This window comes from Podarcis cretensis (assembly GCF_951804945.1).
Source record: "Podarcis cretensis genome assembly, chromosome: 5".
In the NCBI taxonomy this organism is placed as follows: domain Eukaryota; kingdom Metazoa; phylum Chordata; class Lepidosauria; order Squamata; family Lacertidae; genus Podarcis; species Podarcis cretensis.
The window spans coordinates 99,766,633-99,788,645 of record NC_137174.1 but is presented as its reverse complement, the minus strand read 5'-3'; the positions used below and the strand labels follow the sequence as shown (position 1 = coordinate 99,788,645).

The 22,013-nt window shown below is 47.7% G+C and overlaps 1 protein-coding gene across 6 annotated transcripts in view; it reads left to right on the top strand.

Moving 5' to 3' along the window:
• BCL6 (BCL6 transcription repressor) overlaps nucleotides 1-17,681 on the top strand; it is a 75,930-nt gene extending 58,249 nt beyond the window's left edge. For 4 of the 6 annotated variants that reach the window (XM_079977873.1, XM_079977872.1, XM_079977871.1 and 1 more), the window contains 9 exons: nucleotides 515-553; nucleotides 2,303-2,475; nucleotides 2,795-3,016; nucleotides 3,871-4,866; nucleotides 6,647-6,828; nucleotides 8,718-8,885; nucleotides 10,791-10,945; nucleotides 13,412-13,549; nucleotides 16,114-17,681. In XM_079977873.1, the coding sequence (XP_079833999.1) occupies nucleotides 2,315-2,475; nucleotides 2,795-3,016; nucleotides 3,871-4,866; nucleotides 6,647-6,828; nucleotides 8,718-8,885; nucleotides 10,791-10,945; nucleotides 13,412-13,549; nucleotides 16,114-16,257 (2,166 nt within the window). In that variant the 5' untranslated portion in view covers nucleotides 515-553; nucleotides 2,303-2,314 and the 3' untranslated portion in view covers nucleotides 16,258-17,681. The remainder of the gene's footprint in view (nucleotides 1-514; nucleotides 554-2,302; nucleotides 2,476-2,794; nucleotides 3,017-3,870; nucleotides 4,867-6,646; nucleotides 6,829-8,717; nucleotides 8,886-10,790; nucleotides 10,946-13,411; nucleotides 13,550-16,113) is intronic. The other 2 variants (XM_079977875.1, XM_079977876.1) reach the window with 2 other exon arrangements.
• The last annotated feature ends 4,332 nt before the right edge of the window (nucleotides 17,682-22,013 follow it).

Here is a 22,013-nt window from a genome sequence, read left to right as displayed (position 1 = left end):
CTGGCTGTGCTTTGGGTCCCTTCCAACTCTATGATTACAAGGAAGGAGATTCCTTGGGGTCCCTCCAACTCTATGATCCTACGAATTCACTCCCAAGAGAGGCCAGCCTGGCTCCCTCTTTGTTATCCTCCTGGTTTCAGAAAGGCCTTTGGAGATGAAGGTGCAGACATCGCTGACCGCTGGGCTGCTCTCGGGGCAAACTGTATTTTTAATTGCTGGTTCTCAGTGTGTCCTGGTGTATTTTAATTATTGTTTTTAACCAGTTTGCATTCATTACTTTGCATTTTATAATGTTGTTTTTAAATGTCAGGAGCCACCTTGAATCCCAGCTTAGGAGAAAGGCGGAATATAAACACAATTAATGATAATTATAGGAATACTTGTGGTTTTCCCATTGGGGTGTCTGGTTGGCCACTGTAAGAACAGAATGGTAGACTAAATGAGCCACTGGCTCAATCGTGCAGGCTCTGCTTATATACATACTTACGAGGTTCTTTGTGTTTTGTCTGTGCAGGTCTGAAAGAAACCCTTCGACTGTGAATTGAAGCAGGAGGTATGGCTCCGTAATTGCATGCCTCATTCCTTCAAGTGTATCGAATGGAATATTGCAGCCGGCTCAGCTGGAAGCCTTTTTCAGGAGGGCGTCTGGCTTGATTTAAGGAAATAAAAACACAAGTGGCGTCCTCCCTCCCTTGCTAATGGGAACCGAGTGGGTGGGTTTGATGGAGGCTGCCCTCCCGCAGTCAGGTGTCGAAGGCTTCCTTCCACCTGCCCCTCTTCGGGACGGAATTACCGTATTTTTCGCCCTATAGGACACACTTTTTCCCCTCCAAAAATGAAGGGGAAATGTGTGTGCGTCCTATGGGACGAATGCAGGCTTTCGCTGAAGCCTGGAGAGCGAGAGGGGTCGGTGCGCACCTGCATGCCGAAGCGTGCGCGCGCTGAGATCAGCACGTCCAGGCTTCGCGGACCTCTCAGCAAGCAGCAGGAGCCAGCGCTGGGCTCCCACGGCTTGCAGAGAGCTGCCTGTTTGGGGACTGGGGTCGAGGGAAGCTTGGGGGAAAATAATTTTTTTCCCTTTATTTCCCCCCAAAAAAACTAGGTGCGCCTTATGGGACGGTGCGTCCTATAGGGCGAAAAATACGGTACTTTGCGGTCTCTACTTCTTGGTGTTTTGGTTTTTCTTAAATTTCTTGGCCATGTTTGTGACCCCCCCCCCCCCGGGGCCTCAGAGCAGCTTTTGCAGAGTCAAAACCAGAAACGGCAAATAAGACCCACCATGATACACTTTGAAATACCGTATTTTTTGCTCTATAAGACGCACCAGACCACAAGACGCACCTAGTTTTTGGAGGAGGAAAACAAGAAAAAAAATATTCTGAATCTCAGAAGCCAGAACAGCAAGAGGGATCGCTGCGCAGTGAAAGCAGCAATCCCTCTTGCTGTTCTGGCTTCAGGGATAGCTGCACAGCCTGCATTCGCTCCATAAGACGCACACACATTTCCCCTTACTTTTTAGGAGGGAAAAAGTGAGTCTTATAGAGCAAAAAATATGGTAATTTAAAAAGATGGTTTCAAAGTGCAATTAAAAGGCAATGAGGACAATCGCCAGCATTCAGCCATCCGGCTCTAAAATTCAAAACGAGCCTTCGAAGAAATTTCTGGGGCGGATGAAATAAGCTGACAATCCTCCTTAGGCAAAAAAAAAAAAAAAAAAAAAAATCCGCTCCAAGGAATTTCCACCAGTGAAAATGTTCAGCTCCCAGCCACTGCCAGCCTGGCATGGCATCTTTCCAGTTTGGCGTGGCCTTTTCTGGATCAGGCCAGTCCCAACCAGTTAAAGCTTCACTTTCCAGTTGCCTTTGTGAGCTTAGAAGCAGGGCATGGAGGGGTGTTGCAGTTCCACCAGTTCACTTGCAATCTATGTTAGAGGTACACTCTCTCTGGCTATGGAGGTTCTACTCTAAGGTCCCATGCACTGCTGGTAATATCTAGCAGGCCTGTTTCTCTAAGGGCTGCTGCTCCTTCACAACAGCTTTGTGGTGGGAGTCAAACAGGCCTAACCATGTGTTTGGAGTGTATGGGGCTGATTGGAGTTGTAGTCCGAATCTTCTCGAGGGCCCCAGGTTCAGGAAGTCTTGACTAGAGCCTCAGGTGTGTGTTCTATAGATGAGCTCACCCTGCTGAAATGAAGAGCCCTCCTGACCCCATAGATCTCCACCCAGGAACACCTGCAGCCAGGACCTCTTTGCAGTGCTTGTAATAATTTCCGCCTTTGCTCCCTTCTTCTGCACGCCGACAGGACAGACCCAAGATGGCTTCACCGGCAGACAGTTGCATCCAGTTCACCCGACACGCGAGCGACGTCCTCCTCAATCTCAACCGCCTCAGGAGCAGGGATATCATGACGGACGTGGTGATCATCGTCAACCGGGAACAGTTCCGAGCCCACAAAACAGTCCTGATGGCCTGCAGGTGAGGAGAACGACCCCAGGACTCGCCAACGTCCCCCGAAGCTGAGTGCTGGGAGATGCAGGGCTGATAAAAGGAAGTTCCTTCTTCACACAGCGCGTAGTTAACTGTGGAACTCACTGCCACAGGACGGCCACCAACTGGGATGGCTGGAGGCTAATTGATGGAGCAGAGGGCTATCAATGGCTTCTTGGCCATTACTCAGAGATTGCAATTCTGAGTAAGAGCCATGTACCTTAAGCTCCTTGGAAGATAGGTGGGCTGTAAAATGAATAAATAAACACTCCTCCACTTCTGTTTTTTCTTCTTCTCTTCATCCCAGTGGCCTTTTCTACAGCATTTTCACCGATCAGCTGAAGTGCAATTTGAACGTCATCAACTTGGACCCAGAGATCAACCCCGAAGGCTTTGGTATCCTTTTGGAGTTCATGTACACCTCCCGTCTCAACCTGCGGGAAAGCAACATCATGGCTGTCATGACCACGGCTCTCTACCTGCAGATGGAACACGTGGTAGATACGTGCCGGAGGCTGGTCAACACCAGGTGAGTTGGCCTGGGCTAACCTCAGCGAGGTCAGTCCATGGTTATGCATTTTTCGAGAATGTTGTGTGCTCTTAGGGTAGCTCCTTCTACTGCTGGGTCCAGCACTCCTCACTGTTAGGGGTCTGCTGTGTTAACTCTACCACCACCAGCCCTGGTTTCACCCCAAAGTAGGAAACACTAGAAATCGTGGACATCCAAGGAAGCAGAATGTTGGAAGAACAAAAGTTCTTCTTTTATCTGTCTATGGAACTTGCTCCTGCAGTGGTGACCATTGATCTAGATGGCTTTCAAAGAGGAGGAGACAAATTCCTGGAGGAAGAGAGGTCTGTTGCTGGAAACCACAGAAGGTGGAGAGTGCTGTTGTTGTGCTCTGATCCTGCTCCTGGGTTTCCCTTGGCCACCATGAGAACAGGATGCTGGACTAGATTGGCCTGGTCCAGCAGGCTCATCTTACCCTCTTATGTTGGTTGGCATCCATCTGTCTCAGGAGACAATGGAAGAAGAGTACACCTTCGGGGGTCAATAGCTCAGTTGGTTAGAGCATGGCGCTAATGCCAAGGTTGCAGGTTTGATCCTCATATGGGGACAGCTGAATATTCCTGCCTTGCAGCGGGTTGGACGAGATGATCCTCGGGGCTCCTTCCAAGTCTACAATTCTATGAAACTGTTGGAGAGTCACAGTGCCTGCTGTGGCTGTAGATACAGGAGAGACATGCTTGGTTGCAGCTGGGGCAGAGGACAGTATCTTCTATCTGTGTTCTTATGTAGGAAGAAGGAATTGCATGTTGTGACCATGATCTATCAATTATTCCAACATTTCCCTCTCTCTTTCTCTCCCTTCCCACCACGTCCAGTGACACAGAGATGATGTCTGCCGTGAAGACCCAGCGGGAAGATTTTCTGGGCGGCCGCCTGGCCAGCCACCCGGACATGATGGCATACAGGAGCAGCAGGGAAGTCTCCGAAAGCGGGCTGCCTCTCCGAAATGGGTCCATCTGCGATGGAAGAGCCTTCGTCCCCGGCTTGTACAGCGGCCTTTCGGGCTCCCCCATCTCCTACACTGGATACAGCCCCATGCCCGTTGGCGGGTACCTCTTCTCAGACGATGAGCTGCGGGAAGCAAGAATGCCCCTGTCGGACATTTCTAGGGCCAACCCTTTCCCGAGGGAGCGGGCGCTGCCGTGCGGCGCTTCCCGGACGGGCGCTGCCGGTTATGCCCGGAGCGTCACCGAGGTATCGCCCGGCATGTGCCAGGCTGCCATCTACTCCCCGAAGAAAGCTGCTGCCGAAGAGGTCAAAAGTGATGTGCACTACAGCGGCGCCCCTGCCCCCAAGCCTGCCGCCCCCTTGGTAGCCCGGAACAGTGCCTACTTCCCCTGCGACAAGGCAGGGAAAGAGGAGGAAAGGTCCCCTGCTGAAGATGACATCAGCCAGCGCTTCAAGGCAAGCAACGCCCCCATGAACCGCAAGATCTTGGTCAGCCCTCAAAGCCCGCAGAAGTCAGACTGCCAGCCCAACTCGCCCACCGAGTCCAGCAGCAGCAAGAACGCCTGCATCGGGCAAGGGCCCGGTGGGCCACCCTCGGCCAAAAGCCCCACCGACCCCAAGGCTTGCAACTGGAAGAAGTACAAGTTCATCGTGCTCAACTCGCTCAACCAGAGCGCCAAGGCGGACGGCCCGGAGCAGGGCGAGGCGGGGACCCTCTCCCCCCACACCTATGCCCCCTCCCTGACCTGCCAGCAGTCGATGGAGCCTGAGAGCTTGGATGTGCAGTCCCCCACCAAGATGAGCGTCAATGGGGAGGACTCGACGATCCCTCAGGCCAGCAGGCTGAACAACATCGTCAACAGGTAAAAGCTCCCGGTTGGTTGGGGCTCCTTACGAGCTCACCAAAGGCCCACTGAGTGTGGCAAAGAGGTGGAGAGCTTCCATTTTCTTTCTCCACTCTCCTCCCCATCACTGAAGCCCTCAGCTTCGGGCAGAGCAAAGAGGGATGAGAGGCAGGCCTGCCTTTTCCTAAAATTATTATTATTATTATTATTATTATTATAATTTTTTATTTATACCCTGTCCTTCCCGGTTCAGAAAACCGGGCTCAGGGCGTCTAACAACAATTTTTATTTTATTTTTTTAAAGTAATGTTTATTCAAATTTTAAAGGTTACAAAAGAAATCAAAAAAGGAAAACAAAACAATACATAAAAGCAAATCACATCCAAAAAATAAAAATAAAAGAGCGAAAACAGATAAAAAAGAAAAAAGTTTTTTTTTTAAAAAAATACATACAATCAAAAAGAAAAAAAGAACAAATCAAACCTTTACATATTTTTCTTTCTTTAACTTATTTCCTTGACTTCCTCGCACCTCCCCTCTTTATATTCCAGTTCAGATAGGTATTTCAGCAAATCCTTCATCTTTGTTTTTATCCTAATAATTTATCTTAATATACTGTAATTTTTCATTCTCTCTTTCACCAATTATCCATCCATTTTTACTTTGTTTAATCTTATTTCTCATTAAAACTAATATATTTGAACAAATTTAAAACACTTAATTGATGCAACAAAAAACCAGCATAAAATACAGTATAAAACATGAATAACAATAAATTCAAAAATCAATTTAGGGGGAGAATCCATTCAATAAACATTAGATGATCACCAGGGCTAGCTGGCTAAATTAGTCCTATTTGGCCCAGTGAGGAGACCGGGGGAGAATTAGCTGTGGGATCCCATTTCCCCCCAATAAGAACATCAGAATAGCCTGTTGGATAAGGCCAGTGGCCCAATCTGCTCAGCATCCTGTTCTCATGAAGTCTGCTAGCAGGATCCAAGTGCGAGAGCCCTCTCCTCTCCTGACGCTTCCAGGAACATTGCTGCCTCCAACTGTGTGAGGCACAGCATGTCATGGTGGCTAGAAGACATTGATAGTCCCCCTACTCCATGAATTTGTCCAGTCCTCTTTTAAAGCTGTCTGGCCGTCACTGGCTCCTGTGGGAGGGAGTTCCACAGTTTAACTCTACGACGCGTGGAGTAGGACTTTCTTTTACAGTGGTGCCTCGCAAGACGAAATTAATCCGTTCCGTGAGGCTCTTCGTATAGCGGTTTTTTCGTCTTGCGAAGCAAGCCCATTGACAGCTTAGCGGATTAGCACTATTAGCGGTTTAGCGGCTTTTAGCGGATCAGCTGATAAGCGGCTTAGCGGCTTAGGAAAAGGGGGGGGAAGGGGGGGAAACCCTCAGGAACTCGCAAGACGTTTTCATCTTGCGAAGAAAGCCCATAGGGAAATTCGTTTTGCGAAGCGCCTCCAAAACGGAAAACCCTTTCGTCTAGCGGGTTTTCCGTCTTGCGAGGCGTTCGTCTTGCGGGGCACCACTATATTTACTCTGAATCTTCCAACACTTTGGATGTCCACGAGTTCTGGTTGTGTCATGAGAGAAGGAGGAGAGATGAAACAGGGGTTGCCATGAAACAGGATTCAGGGGGCCATCTGCCAAAGGGGTTCTTTAGCTGGGATTCCTTGCACTGCCGTGGGTTGGACTGGATGACCCTCGGGGGGCCCCCTCCCAGGTCTACAGTTCTGTGATTCCGTCTACGTTGCTTACACTCCTTCCCCCACCCGCTCTGCCTAGGTCCCTAGATGGGTCTCCTCGCGGCAGCGACGACCAGTCGCCTTTGTACCTGCATTCTTCCAAGTGCAGCTCCTGCGGTTCGCAATCCCCCCAGCATTCTGAGATGTGCCTTCATACCCCCGGCTCACACTTCGGAGAGGAGATGGGAGAAACGCAATCGGAATACTCCGACTCCAGTTGTGGTAAGCCCAGACCAATCCATTTCATGGTTATTTCAGCAAAGGAGTTCCGTAGCTCGGCGCAGGGACACCTGCTTGGCTTGCAGAAGGCCCCGGCGGGTTCAATCCCAGGTTGGCGCTGCCAGGCAGGGTTGGGATTGCCCTCTGCCTGAAACCCTGGAGAGCATTGTGGGCGATAGCGGATCAGACGGTGCAATGGTCTGATTCGCCATAAAGCAAGATTCCCTATGTTCCCTGCACGCTCTCAATTCCCCTGCTTGCTCACTCTATGGGTACACAATATATAGGTACCCAGAAGCCGATCTCTGGCCCTATAAGATACAACATGTAGCAAGCAGGAAACCCCTTTTCCGCCAATGAAATCCATTCAGATCATGATTTGGTGCCTTTCCCAATTCAAAGATTGTTGGGTTTTTTTAAAAAAAGGTCTCTTAAAAAACCAAATCAGAGTCAAATGGTTTGTTTCTGGAACCAGATCATTCCTGTGCGGCATATCCCTTTCAGAGTCGCATCCTCGCAACCCAAATATTGCATGCCGGAATTCGGAAATTCAGAACGTCCCGAATTCAGGTTCCGAAAACCTAAAGCCAAAGCGATCCAAGGCTCTGAAATTCTCCAAAATTGGACTGAATAATTTTCAAATTGGATTTAAAAAAACAACAACCACCCAAAATGTATTTCTCCAGCTCCAGCAACATCTGGTTCAGAATCTCTATTTGTGGGGATGGGGTGGGCAAAGCCGTTTCACATCCTTTCGGATCACATAGTGCTGTACAAACCTCTTTTGCATAGGCCAGACGTGACTTTTGTAGGATAAGGCCTGGATTTGGGGGGGGGGGAGTGTCAAGCCATGCATCCAACATTGTGCGCCACCCTGCTGACATCTAGCACTGAGGTCCTCTGCTCCACCCGCAAGCCTGGAGTTTTGCACGGCGCCCCTTCCCCCTCCCCACTAGCTGAGCCGGATCAGCTCTGGTACCAGTGCCAACGGGGCTTTATATTAACGGCAGGGTCTCCTGGCATTTGCCCCACTCTGCCAGGAGAAGCCGGCGCCTGCATTCGCCGTGCAATTTCGCCTCTGCCCTAGAGCAAGCAGCAGCACTTTATCTTACCCAATTCATCTGTATCTCACCTTTTCCTCCTCCGAGGAGTGAAGTGAAGGACATGAGGCAGGAGTTGATAATGCAGGTGAGCTGCGCACAGGTGAGCTGTAAGCAAGCTGCCGGCCAGCTCTGTGGAGGCTCCTTTTATTGACACAATATGCAAACCCAGGCAGATACATTTTGGGCTGCGACCTTTGCACATCTTCCAGTCCCGAGATCGTGGGGTGGTACAAAGCTATTCTGGCACCTGTTTCCACCGCGTCATTCCCCCCTTGCACAGTGTGTGGTGAAGGAGACAAAGGTCTCAGGGACAAAGGTCACAGACAGGACACAGCAGACTTCTGAGACCGCAAAAGGTTAGACAGAGGGCAAGATGTTCAGACAGCTGTGGCCTTATCTGTGAGGGCGGGTGTGCTCCGCACCCAGTGATCATTCCTACAGAGGAGCTTGAGGTGGAGCACGTGGCTCCCGCCTCCTGCCTCCCCCCTTTAAACCCCACAACGACAACTCTACGAGGTAGGCTAGGCTCAGAGAAGGCAGTGTCTGGTGCCAAAAGGCAAACCCAGCGAGTTCATGGGGATTCAAACCCAGGTCCAGCACACGTTGTCTCTGGCGGACAAGGATTTCCAGCGAGGAGGGATTGAGGGTCCCACTGGATCTTCCCGTTCCCCAAGCAGCAATACCAGCACAAGCTAGCCCCCTGTATGTGTGTGTTTGTGTGTGCTTAGCTCTTGCGCTTAGCTTCCTCTGACTCCCGGCCGCCTCTTCCTCCTTCGGTTCCCCCGACAGAGAACGGAACCTTTTTCTGCAACGAGTGCCATTGCCGCTTTTCGGAAGAGGCGTCGCTGAAGAGACACTCCCTCCAAATGCACAGCGACAAGCCCTACAAGTGTGACCGTTGCCAGGCCTCCTTCCGCTACAAAGGGAACCTTGCCAGCCATAAAACTGTGCACACAGGTACTGCGCTTCCGGGCCGCCACAGGGGCAGGGGAGAGGTCTGTCGGGATGGTGGATGGTCAGGCCGAGGGAGCCGCGGAACCGCAGGATTGCCGGGTTGGAAGGGGCCTCAAGCGGTCATCTAGTCTGACCCCCTACAATGCAGGGATCCTGGACAGACAGCCCTCTGAGCTCTGTTTAAAAGTCTCTGGCGAAGGAGGATCCACCACCTTCCGAGGTCATAGGATCACGGAATCCTAGAACTCTAAAGAACCCCGACAGTTGCCCACCCAAGTTCTGTTTGAAAACATCCAATGAATCATTGAAGGGCTCCCCAAGGGACATCTAGTCCAACCCCCTGCAATGCTGGAATCTCAGCTATAGCATCCCTGGCAGATGGTCGTCCAACTTCTTCTAAAGCACCTCCAAGAAACAAGTCCACCAGCTCCTCAAGGAGTCCGTTCCACCTTCCATTTCCCCCCGTATGTCTGGCTGAAATGAAACTAAACCCCAAAAACCTTCAGTGTTGAGGTGCCCTTTTTCGAGGGACAAAGCTGTTTCTGTTTGTAAAGCACTTTGTGATCTGTGGCAGCGGAAGGATCTGAGACAAGCAGCATCATTGAGTTAAGGGAGCGAGCTTTGAGCCAGGGAGTCAGCAGTTCAAATGACCTTGCCTTGGCCATGGACTCTCTGGCTGGCCTTTGCAACCTCCGCTCCTCATCTGTAAAATGGGGGCAAACCCTTATCCGGTTCTGGGGAAATCATGAGGGGCGCTCACATGTAACGTTTTAACGAGTATGCAACCTGGGTACGCAAAAAGCTGAGCTGTATCCTTGTAGAGTTATTCACATGTAACGTGGAAAAAAGTGTACGCAGTCTAAGTATCTGTACGCTGTAGGTTTGGTTGCGCTGGATGCAGGTAAATAATAATAATAATAATAATAATAATAATAATAATAATAATTTATTATTTATACCCCACCCATCTGATTGGGTTTCCCCAGCCACCCTGGACGGCTTCCAACAAAATATTAAAATACAACAGTCCATCAAACATTAAAAGCTTCCCTAAACAGGGCTGCCTTCAGATGTCTTCTAAAAGTCTGGTAGTTGTTGTTCTCTTTGACATCTGGTGGGAGGGCGTTCCACAGGGCGGGCGCCACTACCGAGAAGGCCCTCTGCCTGCTTCCCTGTAACTTGGCTTCTTCCAGAAGGCCCTTGGCGCTGGACCTCAGTGTCCAGACATAACGATGGGGGTGGAGACAGAGGAAGCCGCTCAGGCGCCGGGGGCAGCGCACCCAGAGGCAGGGCAAGCCACCCATAGGGGCAGTGCGCAACGCGGGGCCTCCAGAGTCTGCCTGCTTCCTCCCAGTCAGCCACCCTACAGCTGGGGGGGGGGGAGACAGTGGGTGGACCGTTTGGGCAGCGCGGAGCCACCATGTCTCTCCCAGGAGGATGTCAAGGAAATAAACAGCTATCTGACTTTTAGAAGACATCTGAAGGCATCCCTGTTTAGGGAAGTTTTTAATGTTTGATGTTTTATTGTGCTTTTAATATTCTGTTGGGAGCTGCCCAGAGTGGCTGGGGAAACCCAGCCAGGTGGGCGGGGTATAAATAATAAATTATTATATTATTAAGGTCCCATGGCATCTCCAGGCCAGGGCTAGGAGATGCAGCCAGCCCGTGTAGACAATACTGAGCTGCAGGGGCCAATGGTGTGGCTCCGTATAAGGCAACTTCCTATGGCTTTCCTATCTGTTTGGGTCCTTGGTGCTGAGAGTTTTGAAGGCGAGGGGGCACCCTAGTCGCCCAGGCCCCATTTCTTACCCAAAGGAGCGCCCTCCCTTCTAGGCGGGCCACACGCACTTTCATAGAAGCACCTTCTCTTTTTTTCTTTCTTTTGCCTCATACTGCGACACTAAACAGGCTCCGTTCTGTTTGTCGAGACAGGCGAGAAGCCGTATCGCTGCAGCATTTGCGGGGCCCAGTTCAACCGGCCGGCCAACCTGAAGACCCACACGCGGATCCACTCGGGAGAAAAGCCCTACAAGTGCGAGACCTGCGGGGCGAGGTTTGTCCAGGTGGGTAGTTGGTAGGCAGAGGATTTGGCCGTATTAGCAGAACTTGAGTGATACTTGTACAGTGGTGCCTCGCAAGACGAAAAGAATCCGTTCCGCGAGTCTCTTCGTCTTGTGAAGCAACCCTATTAGTGGCTTAGCGGATTAGCGCTATTAGCGGCAAAGCGGCTTAGAAAAAGGGGGGGGGAGCAAAAAAAATCGCAAGACTCGCAAGACGTTTTCGTCTTGCGAAGCAAGCCCATAGAGAAATTCGTCTTGCGAAGCGCCTCGAAAAACGGGAAACCCTTTCATCTAGCGGGTTTTTCGTCTTACGAGGCATTCGTCTTGCGGGGCACCACTGTAAACACAACCAATACCGTTTGTGGAGTAGACGGGAACAATATTAAAGAATATAAAACTTTGCAGAAAAAACGACAGTATAAACAGTACAATGAGAATGATTGGAAGACTTGTTTTGTCAGAAGTCTTTTTTATTTAAGTGTTTATTTAAGTATTACAGTGGTACCTCTAGATACGAACGGGATCCGTTCCGGAGACCCGTTCACATCTAGAAGCAAACGTAACTAGCGACGGCATGTCTGCACAAGCGCGCGCCGCTTTTCACCGCTTCTGCGCATGCGCGTGACGTCATTTTGAGTGTCTGCGCATGCGCAAGCGGCAAAACCCAGAAGTAATGAGCTCCATTACTTCCGGGTTGCCGCGGAGCGCAACACGAATGCGCTCAACTCAAAGCGTATTCAACCCGCCGAGGTACGACTGTAATTAGGAAGATTAAGGGGTTTTTTTATGCACACAAATCTGCTTTTTCTTCTTTCTTTTTTCCTGTATTTTCTTCTTTTCTTTTTTCTTAATTGTTTTTTCTTTAATTTTCTTTTTGTAGTATGAGATTGTAAATTCTTTGTATATGTGTGTAATTTAAATTAATAAAGATTATTTAAAGAGAGAGAGAGAGAGAGAATTTGGCCCTTCTGGAACCCCTTTGCCAGCACCAAAGGGGGTCTTTCTTTTGTGTGTTTTAAATTTTGTAATATAATCTTTATTGCATTTATAAAATTTACAAAAAAAGAGAAAACATTCAGCCTTACACCCACGTATATTTTAAAAAAAGAAAATACATTAAAGGAAATTATAAAAAGAAAAAGATATTTGTCAAATACACAAAATTCTTTAAGGAGTACAAACCATAATTTGAATATTCTATACACAAAATTCATAGAAAGAAGTTACCTTCATATTTCTTCTCTCCTCCCCTCCCCTTACAGTCACATTCTTTCTCTTCCCCAAAACTGACTTGAGTCCCTTATATGTTTATTGACTTCCCTCTATCTCTTTGTGGCTTCAACACTTCTCTTACATTTAAGTAATCTCTATTCAGTTATAAAAAGAAAATTCCCTTATTCCTCTGAAGTTAATCTAGTCACACAACCAAGTATCGTTATTGGAATCTTATTTTGTCAAGTAGCTTTTTTTCTTTTTCTTTTTTAAAAATTTTTTATTAGTAATTTCAACATCACATTTTATCAAAAAACATATCATCCTTAAATTCCCCCCTCTGTTTGTCCCCTCCCCCTCCCCCAAAACATAACCCACTCTCCCCCCCCCAGACTTCTCTCCGCTCCTCTCTCTGGTTTATCAACATATGTTATTTTCTGCATGTTACAAAAATGTACAGATCCTTAATTGACTGTATTTTTCGCTCTATAAGATGCACCAGACCACAAGACGCACCTAGTTTTTGGAGGAGGAAAACAAGAAAAAAATATTCTGAATCCCAGAAGCCAGAACAGCAAGAGGGATCGCTCTTGCTGTTCTGGCTTCTGGGATAGCTGCGCAGCCTGCATTCACTCCATAAGACGTACACACATTTCCCCTTACTTTTTAGGAGGGGAAAAGTGAGTCTTATAGAGCAAAAAATACGGTATCTATCTAAATGTTATCAATAAAAAGTTTGTGAATGTTTATTCAAAGCCTGCCAAGGAGTCCAGTTTGTTTTGTTGTTTCTTTGTAAAGGGTTCCTATTCATCTTTAAAAAGCAATTCCATTCTTTTTTTAACCTTGATTTCTTATTACAGTGGTGCCTCGCAAGACGAAATTAATCCGTTCCGTGAGGCTCTTCGTATAGTGGTTTTTTCGTCTTGCGAAGCAAGACCATTGACAGCTTAGCGGATTAGCGCTATTAGTGTTTTAGCGGCTTTTAGCGATCAGCTGTTAAGCGGCTTATCAGCGGATCAGCTGATAAGTGGCTTAGCGGCTTAGAAAAAGGGGGGGGGAGGGAAAAAAACCCGCAGGAACTCGCAAGACATTTTCGTTTGGCGAAGCGCCTCCAAAACGGAAAACCCTTTCGTCTAGCGGGTTTTCCGTCTTGTGAGGCGTTCGTCTTGCGGGGCACCACTGTAATCCTGTTTCTTTTGACAACCCAAATGAACTCATGGGAACCGCCCCTCTTGACCCCTGTATTCCTTTCGCCAGGTAGCACACCTGAGAGCTCATGTGCTGATACACACCGGCGAGAAGCCCTACCCGTGCGAAATCTGTGGGACCCGATTCCGGCATCTGCAGACTCTCAAGAGCCACCTGCGAATCCACACTGGGGAAAAGCCCTACCATGTAAGTCGCAGCGTCTGAATGCCCCGTGGCTGGAGATTCTTGCATTGCAGGGGGTTAGACTAGATTTCCCACGGGGTCCCTTCCAATTCTACAATTCTAGAATCTTGTAAGCCAGGCTTCGCCAAGCTGGTGCTCTCCCCCAGCAGCTAGCAGTGGCCCAAAAACCTAGATGGCTTTAAAAGTTGTGGTTTTATTACCGTATTTTTCGCTCTATAAGATGCACCAGACCACAAGACGCACCTAGTTTTTGGAGGAGGAAAACAAGAGGGGGGGGGAATTCTGAATCTCAGAAGCCAGAAGAGCAAGAGGGATCGCTGCGCAGTGAAAGCAGCAATCCGTCTTGCTGTTCTGGCTTCTGGGATAGCTGTGCAGCCTGCATTCGCTCCTTAAGACATACACACATTTCCCCTTACTTTTTAGGGGGGGGGGAGTGAGTCTTATAGAGCAAAAAATACAGTAATTCTCAGGCCACAGGCCATTCATGTATAAGATGAATAGGTATAGCACAGAAACCCACAATATAAAATACTATATAAAATCACATTTCTACTTAGAAGTATGCATCTTAAAAATACTGCGTAAATCACATGTAACGTAGATAAAACTTACATATCAAAAGCACTAAATTTAATACAGAGAAAAAGCATTGCTTATTGAAAGGTAAAAAGGGACCCCTGACCGTTAGGTCCAGTCGTGGCCGACTCTGGGGTTGCGGCGCTCATCTCGCTTTACTGGCCGAGGGAGTCAGCATACAGCTTCCGGGTTATGTGGCCAACATGACTAAGCCGTTTCTGGCGAACCAGAGCAGCACACGGAAACACCGTTTACCTTCCCGCCGGAGTGGTACCTATTTATCTACTTGCACTTGACGTGCTTTCGAACTGCTAGGTTGGCAGGAGCAGGGACCGAGCAATGGGAGCTCACCCCATCGCATGGATTCGAACCGCCGACCTTCTGATTGGCAAGCCCAAGAGGCTCAGTGGTTTAGACCAGGCATCCCCAACTTGCATCCCTCCAGAAGCTTTGGCCTACAACTCCCATGATCCCTAGCTAACAAGACCAGTGGGAATTGTAGTCCAAAACATCTGGAGGGCCGAAGGTTGGGGATGCCTGGTTTAGACCACAGCGCCACTCTATTCTGTCTTGGTCAGACCACACTTGGAATACTGTGTCCAGTTCTGGGCATCAGAATGGTCTGTGCATCTATCTGTTGATGGATGGCCATCCTGACTCGGCCCCAGACACACTGACCAGATGTCTGGAAGCTGTGGCTGGATGGTTACGTGGGAGCCGGTTGAAGTTAAATCCTTAGAAGACAGAGGTCCTCTGGCTGGGACGGGGCGATATGGGATTGAGGGGGCAACTCCCATCTCTTGCGGGGGTGCAATTAGTGCCAGCATCGTCCGTTAAGAGTTTGGGTGTAATCTTCGATACCTCCCTCTCTATGGAGGCGCAGATAACAGCTATAACAAAGGCGGCATTTTTTCATCTCCGCCAAGCTAAGCAGTTGGCCCCTTATCTCTCTCGCCCTGACCTAGCCACTGTGATCCACACGATGGTCACCTCCAGACTGGATTATTGTAACTCGCTCTACGTGGGGCTGCCCTTGAGACTGACCCAGAAACTCCAGCGGGTGCAGAATGCCGCGGCGAGACTCCTTATGGGGTCTTCGCTGCGAGATCACATTCATCCGGTGCTATACCAGCTGCACTGGCTCCCGGTGGAGTACAGGATCAGGTTTAAGGTGCTGGTTTTAACCTTTAAAGCCCTATACGGCCTAGGACCCTCGTACCTTCGGGACCGCCTCTCCTGGTATGTCCCACAGAGGAACTTACGGTCTGCAAATAAAAACATCTTGAAGATCCCAGGCCACAGAGAAGTTAGGCTGGCCTCAACTAGAGCCAGGGCCTTTTTGGCCGTGGCTCCAATCTGGTGGAACGCTCTGTCACAAGAGACTAGGGCCCTGCGGGACTTGACATCTTTCCGCAGGGCCTGCAAGACAGAGCTGTTCCACCAGGCCTTTGGTCAGGGTGCAGCCTGAACCCCCCCCCCTCCTCTGGCAACCTGCACAGAACTTTGCTTATTGGTTGCCATCAATTTGATTTTAATTAATTTTTATAATGAAATGTTTTTAGAATTGTTGGATTATTTTGATTGTTGTTAGCCACCCTGAGCCCAGCTTCAGCTGGGGAGGGCGGGATATAAATAAAATTTATTATTATTATTATTATTATTATGCATGCACAGAAGCAGTCTTCAGGTTGCGGAAACCTCAGGAAACCTGCTTGTATAAATATTCATTTAAGCGTTCCCATTGCTACTGAATTATAATTTTTGGTTTATGCCTTATTAAATCCGTCCGTTTTGCTAACTCCAGGTACTCACACAGTTTACTTAACCATTCCCCTTTTGTTGGGATATAATTTCCTTTCCAATGACTGGCTACCAACAGCTGCTGCTGCTGTTGCATACAGAAAGACCAGACAAGACAATTTATCCCTGTTGTTATTAGAGCCCTGACTTGATGCCTTTTCGCTTTTTTTCTCCTCTCCCCCTCCCTCCAGTGTGAAAAGTGCAACCTGCACTTCCGCCACAAAAGCCAGCTGCGCCTGCACTTGCGCCAGAAGCACGGCGCCATCACCAACACCAAGGTGCAGTACCGCGTCTCGACAGTGGAAGGCGCCGCTGAGCTCCCGAAGGCTTGCTGAAGGAATGATCTGCTTCTCGGGAGAAGAGGGTCTGGCTTAGGAGGAGGAAGGGCAGTGGGGCGATGTCCAAAGGAAACTTGTAACACTTTAGGGGGGGGGACGGGACAAAAACTTTATTATTCTTTATTGTCACACAATGGAGTGCCTCTCGAAGCCCGGAGCGCAGTTGCAGAGGAGGAGAACTAGTATAATGTCACGGGTTTTACATTTCCTTTTTGTTTTCTCCTGCTTCCCAGTTATGTGAATTTTCAAAAAAGTATATATATATCTATATATCTCTCTATATATATCTATATATATATAGTCAGATCAACATTTTGTGTATGTGTGTGTGTGTGTGTGTGTGTGTGTGTGTTTACGTGCAAGAGATTTTGGGTTTTGGAGCTGGGGGGCAAGAACCCCTGACTTTTAAAAGTCTGCGCTGCAAAAGGCCTGACCCTTTCGCAGCCAGGAGACGAGGAATGTAGATCGTTTCATGGGAACAAATTGTTATTTCCTTTTCCTTTTTCTTTTTCCTTTTTTTTCGCAAATGAAATTGTGTGTTTTTTAACGAAAGAGTGGGGGCGGCGGGCGGGGAGATTGTATATGCTATCAGAGTGGAGAGGGCTTTAACTTTTTAACCAAAGGTGATGGAATCTATGGCAGAGTTGTAAATATATGAATATATATATATATATATATATAAATATAAATATATAAAAAATATAAACCTTTAAAAGAGAGATATTAAATGCATATATATATATATATATACACACACAGAGAGACACACACACACACACACATATACATATATATATATGCATTAAAGTCTCCTGCTAGGCCTCTGCAGGCAGATGGCTGATCCGGGAGTCTTTATTGTGACAAAGCACTTAACAAGATATTTTAAAAGTATTGCATCTGTATTAGTGAGAAAATATTTTGTCTAAGAGCATTGAGTGTGTATTTGTATTTTTTGCAAGTGAAGGTTTACAATTTACAAAAAAAAAGAGTGTGTATTAAACCAACAAAGCTGCAGAAGGAATTTAAAATAATTTAAAAAAACGTAATTTTGTGTTCTGTTTTCCTTCTTTCTTTATTTCCTTTCCCCCAGTCTGTATATATGTATAATGTTCGTTTGGGGTTTTATTTTTATTTCTCTCTTTTTTTGCGTTTTCTCACAGTGCCTTTCTTTTCGACTAAATTAGAGCCCAGTTTTGAGGTACGGTGTCGCTATAAAGGGGGTCGTTGCAGACTCTTGATGGAGAATGTCAGGTGTTGTGTTTTTTTTTAAGATAATAATAATTTGGTCTCATTTTATACACTTGTGTTGCAATCAGTCAATCTCGGGTGACAGGGTTTGGGGGTGTGTCAAACTGCATTAATGCGTTCTGTAAAATATAGCTGTACAAATTCAAAAATAAAACGGCAGAAAGCAACCATGAGCAAGGCTGTGTGGTGTGTTTCTTTTCCTTCCTACCTGCCCCAGCAGTTGTTTCTTGAGAAGGCATCCCTTTGTGCCAGTTCAAGGTCCAATGCAGCGTTCTTCAACCTGGTGCCCTCCTGGTGCCCAGAATTCAAACTCTCACCCATTCCCAGCCAGCAAGACCATTCTCCTTTGGCCTCTCATGTTGCCTGGAGCTGATGGGAAGTGGAAGATGCAGAGACAAGTCTTGCAAATGATTCCTCCTAACCCATCGGTAGGCAAACTAAGGCCCAGGGGGCTGGATCGGGTCCAGTTCCCTTTTCAATCCAGCCCACGGACGGTCCAGGAATCAGCGTGCTTTTACATGAGTAGAATGTGTCCTTTTATTTAAAATGCATCTCTGGGTTTATTTGTGGGGCATAGGAATTTGTTCATTCCCCCCCCCAAAAAAAATATATAGTCCATCCCCCCCCCAAGGTCTGAGGAACAGTGGACCGGCCCCCTGCTGAAAAAGTTTGCTGATCCCTGTCCTAACCTGACCGAGTGGGTTCTGGTGTATCCACACGTATCAGTCAAATGCTATCTTACAGATGACAAAAGTTGTAACTTCAAGATATCAGTGACCCTTCTTCCCTTCCACTCTGAATACCAAGGCGTAGTCAGCTGAACCATACAGAAATAAAAAGCAGTCCACATGTATTAATTTGTGAAATCCTCTCTTCACAAACAACTTCTTACCCCCCCCCCCCCGGTAACATGACAAGGTTAACCACTTCCAGAGGGGCTGGAGCTCTGTTCATGTCTTGCAGGAAACTCAACAAAGAATCTTGTTGCATCCTAAAGACTAACAAATTTATTATAGGTTATGCCAATGGTTCCTAAACTTTTTTACCCTCCCCCCTACAAGTTCCATATATTCCTCCCCAGTGGCTACTACCCTGTAGAAAGCTAAACCACTAAGGAAGATAAGGACTCAATAAAATTTGAAGCAGTTGCAACTTCATTGAAAACCGGTCCCTTCACCTGCCCCAACTGCAACAAAATATGTCTCTCCTGTATTGGTCTCTACAGCCACAGGTTTGACTTCACCCCTCAAGGCACACTTTCCACTGTCTCCTGAGACAGACAGATGCTAACAAGTACAGTCGTACCTCGGAAGTCAAACAAAATCCGTTCCGGAAGTCCATCTGACATCCAAAACGTTCAGAAACCAAGGCACAGCTTCCGACTGGTTTCTGATTACGCAGGGGCACTGGAAACAATAGCAGAAGCCACACCGGATGTTTGGCTCCCAAAAAACATTTGAAAACCAGAACACTCACTTCCAGTTTTCGATAGTTCGGGAGCTGGAATATTTGACTCCCAAGGGATTTGGGAGCCGAGGCACAACTCTAAAACTATTTAGTTTAATGAATTCAATGGAATTAATGAACTTGATCCAGTGATAGCAGTTTTCCAAAGTCCAATAGCCATTTATACCTTTATCTTCCAACAGCTGTGGCTGCTTGGTTCTTACTGCAGTGGTACCTCGGGTTACAAATGCTTCAGGTTGGGGGCCACCAGGGGGCGCATTGGAAGATGGCCGACAATAACATCTCTCCGACTCACACGAGGTAATTAAGAGGCTGATATGGGAGTATGCAGCCTCCCTTGCCCCCCCCCAAGGGAATGGGGGGAGTGCCTTGCCAGCTGTGTCCATAATTCACCCCCGGATTCGAAAGAAGGGGGTGTGGGCACTTGGCACGAAGCCCTTGAGTGAGGTCAGCTCTCCCTGACACTGTCTCTAATCGCGCACTGGTTGCATTAGCTCAAAATATATAATTGGAAACATATAATTGGAAAGAAGCTAATGCACATACATCAAGTGAAGATCGGGAGTAAAGACTGCTGAATAATGGGATCTCTGTGAGCGGAGCGACGAGCTGGACAATAAATCAAGTGAAGAATCATCATTAAAAGATCGGTATGTTGGACTGAACCGGAAAGGGGGGGGGAGGAAAAAACTTTTCTTTTTTTGTCTTATGTGAGTATTAATAACCTTCCCCTCCAGAGAGAAGAATCGTTGCAAATTACTAATCACAATCAGGAGAATAAGAACTGTGTGGAAATAAATTATTGATTAAAGAGAGGACTGGTGGAAACATCTGGGAATGGAAAGAAAGCTTTATAACGCAGTTACTAATGGAGCTTCGTTAAGACAGGCTTGCTTACAGGAGGACGGGGGGGGGGGGAGGACCAGGGTCATCGGAATGTGAATGTATGGTGATCGGAATGTGATCTTGACCTGGCAGAGCCCCCTGAGATATAGATTGGCAAGCCTGTGGAAATCAACGGACAGAGTGTGGGAATGTTTTTTATGGAGGTGTGGAAATGGCGTCTGTCCTTTATGTGATAGGACTCTTGGAGAGTGTAAAACCCACACAGGATATGTTTGTTTTCAACCCGCTTGTGAAGATTCTCAGAGATCACAAAGAAAGGAATATATGATAACAACAAGAAGATGAGGAAAATAACAAAGAGACTATCTGGACAGAACTGTATAGAACTGTTTAATTAAAGCAGCAGCAAGAGTGATGTTTGGATCCCTTTCGGAGCTTGAAGTATGGGTACCCACAACAAAATTTTAAAAATTTGGCTCTATAATTTGGAACTAATGTGATTTGGAATTGATGTGATTTGACTGGCCTGTTAATAAAAATTATATTTCAAAAAAACCCCAAATGCTTCAGGTTACATACGCTTCAGGTTACAGACTCCGCTAACCCAGAAATAGTGCTTCAGGTTAAGAACTTTGCTTCAGGATGAGAACAGAAATCATGCTCCAGCGACGCGGCAGCAGCAGGAGGCCCCATTAACTAAAGTGGTGCTTCAGGTTAAGAACAGTTTCAGGTTAAGTACGGACCTCCAGAACAAATTAAGTACTTAATCCGAGGGACCCCTGTACCTCCCCTAGGTAACCCTCACTATCCCCTTTGGGAACCACCAGTTTAAGATTTGGGGACAACAGCATGAACACGGCTGATGAAGTGGAAACTTATAGTCTGTGAAAACGTACACCATAATCTTTTTTTTAATTTTTTAAAATTAATTTTCCACATTTTTACCATCTGGTACACAGGCTGAGACCCTCCCTGCCCACAGACTGTCTGGCCAGAGTGGTGCTTGCTCTGGTTATCTCCCGCTTGGACTACTGCCATGCGCTTTACGTGGGGTGACCCGGAAACTACAACTAATCCAGAATGCGGCAGCTAGACTGGTGACTGGGGGTGACTGCAGAGACCACATAACACCAGTCTTGAAAGATCTACATTGGCTCCCAGTATGTTTCCGAGAACAATTCAAAGTGTTGGTGCTGACCTTTAAAGCCCTAAATGGCCTCGGCCCAGTATATCTGAAGGAGCGTCTCCACCCCCATAGTTCTACCCGGACACTGAGATCCAGCATCGAGGGCCTTCTGGCGGTTCCCTCACTGCGAGAAGCCATGATACAGGGAACCAGGCAGAGGCCTTCTTGGTGGTGGCACCCACCCTGTGGAACGCCCTATCACTAGATGTCAAAGAGAACAACAACTACCAGACTTATAGAAGACATCTGAAGGCAGCCCTGCTTAGGGAAGCTTTTAATGTTTGATGTATTATAGTATTTTAATATTTTTTTGGAAGCCGCCCAGAGTGGCTGGGGAAGCCCAGCCAGATGGGCGGGGTATAAATAATAAATAATAAATTATTTATTATTTATTATTATTATTATTATTATTATTATTATTATTATTATTATCTAATCATTTTGATAAAATGGCCACAGTGCTTTTTGGAGCCCTTCTCCAGAAAAGCAGCTTGCGGCAATATTTCAAGTCCAAGCAGTATTGCAAAATAAAAATGTCCAAAGTCCGTTTCAGGGGCCTAATCCTGCCGGCCCTCATGCATGTTCACTTCATCAAATCTGGCCCTCTTTGAAAAAAGTCTGGGCAGCGGCGTAGTGTGGGCTGTCAGCACCCGGGGCAAGGCAAGTAATTTGCGCCCCTAACCCGGGGCAAGGCAAGTAATTTGTGCCCCCTAACCTGGGGCAAGGCAAGTAATTTGCGCCCCTAACCCCTAACCTGCTGCCGCTGCCAGCTTCTTCTTGCTGCTGCCTGGGCTGGGGTATTTACGGTAAGGTAGCCACGGCGGCGGTGGCGGGTCCATGTCAGGTGATCTGAGGCGAGTTCTTGCCCGGAGGAGGAGGAGGGCAGAGAGGCGAGGAAAATGCAACATGGCCCAGCAGCTGCAGCAGCGGCGGCGGCGGCGGGGCTGTGAGGAGGGGCTGCCTGGTGCACACTCCACGGCCCTGACGCGCGGGGACCGTGGCGAGC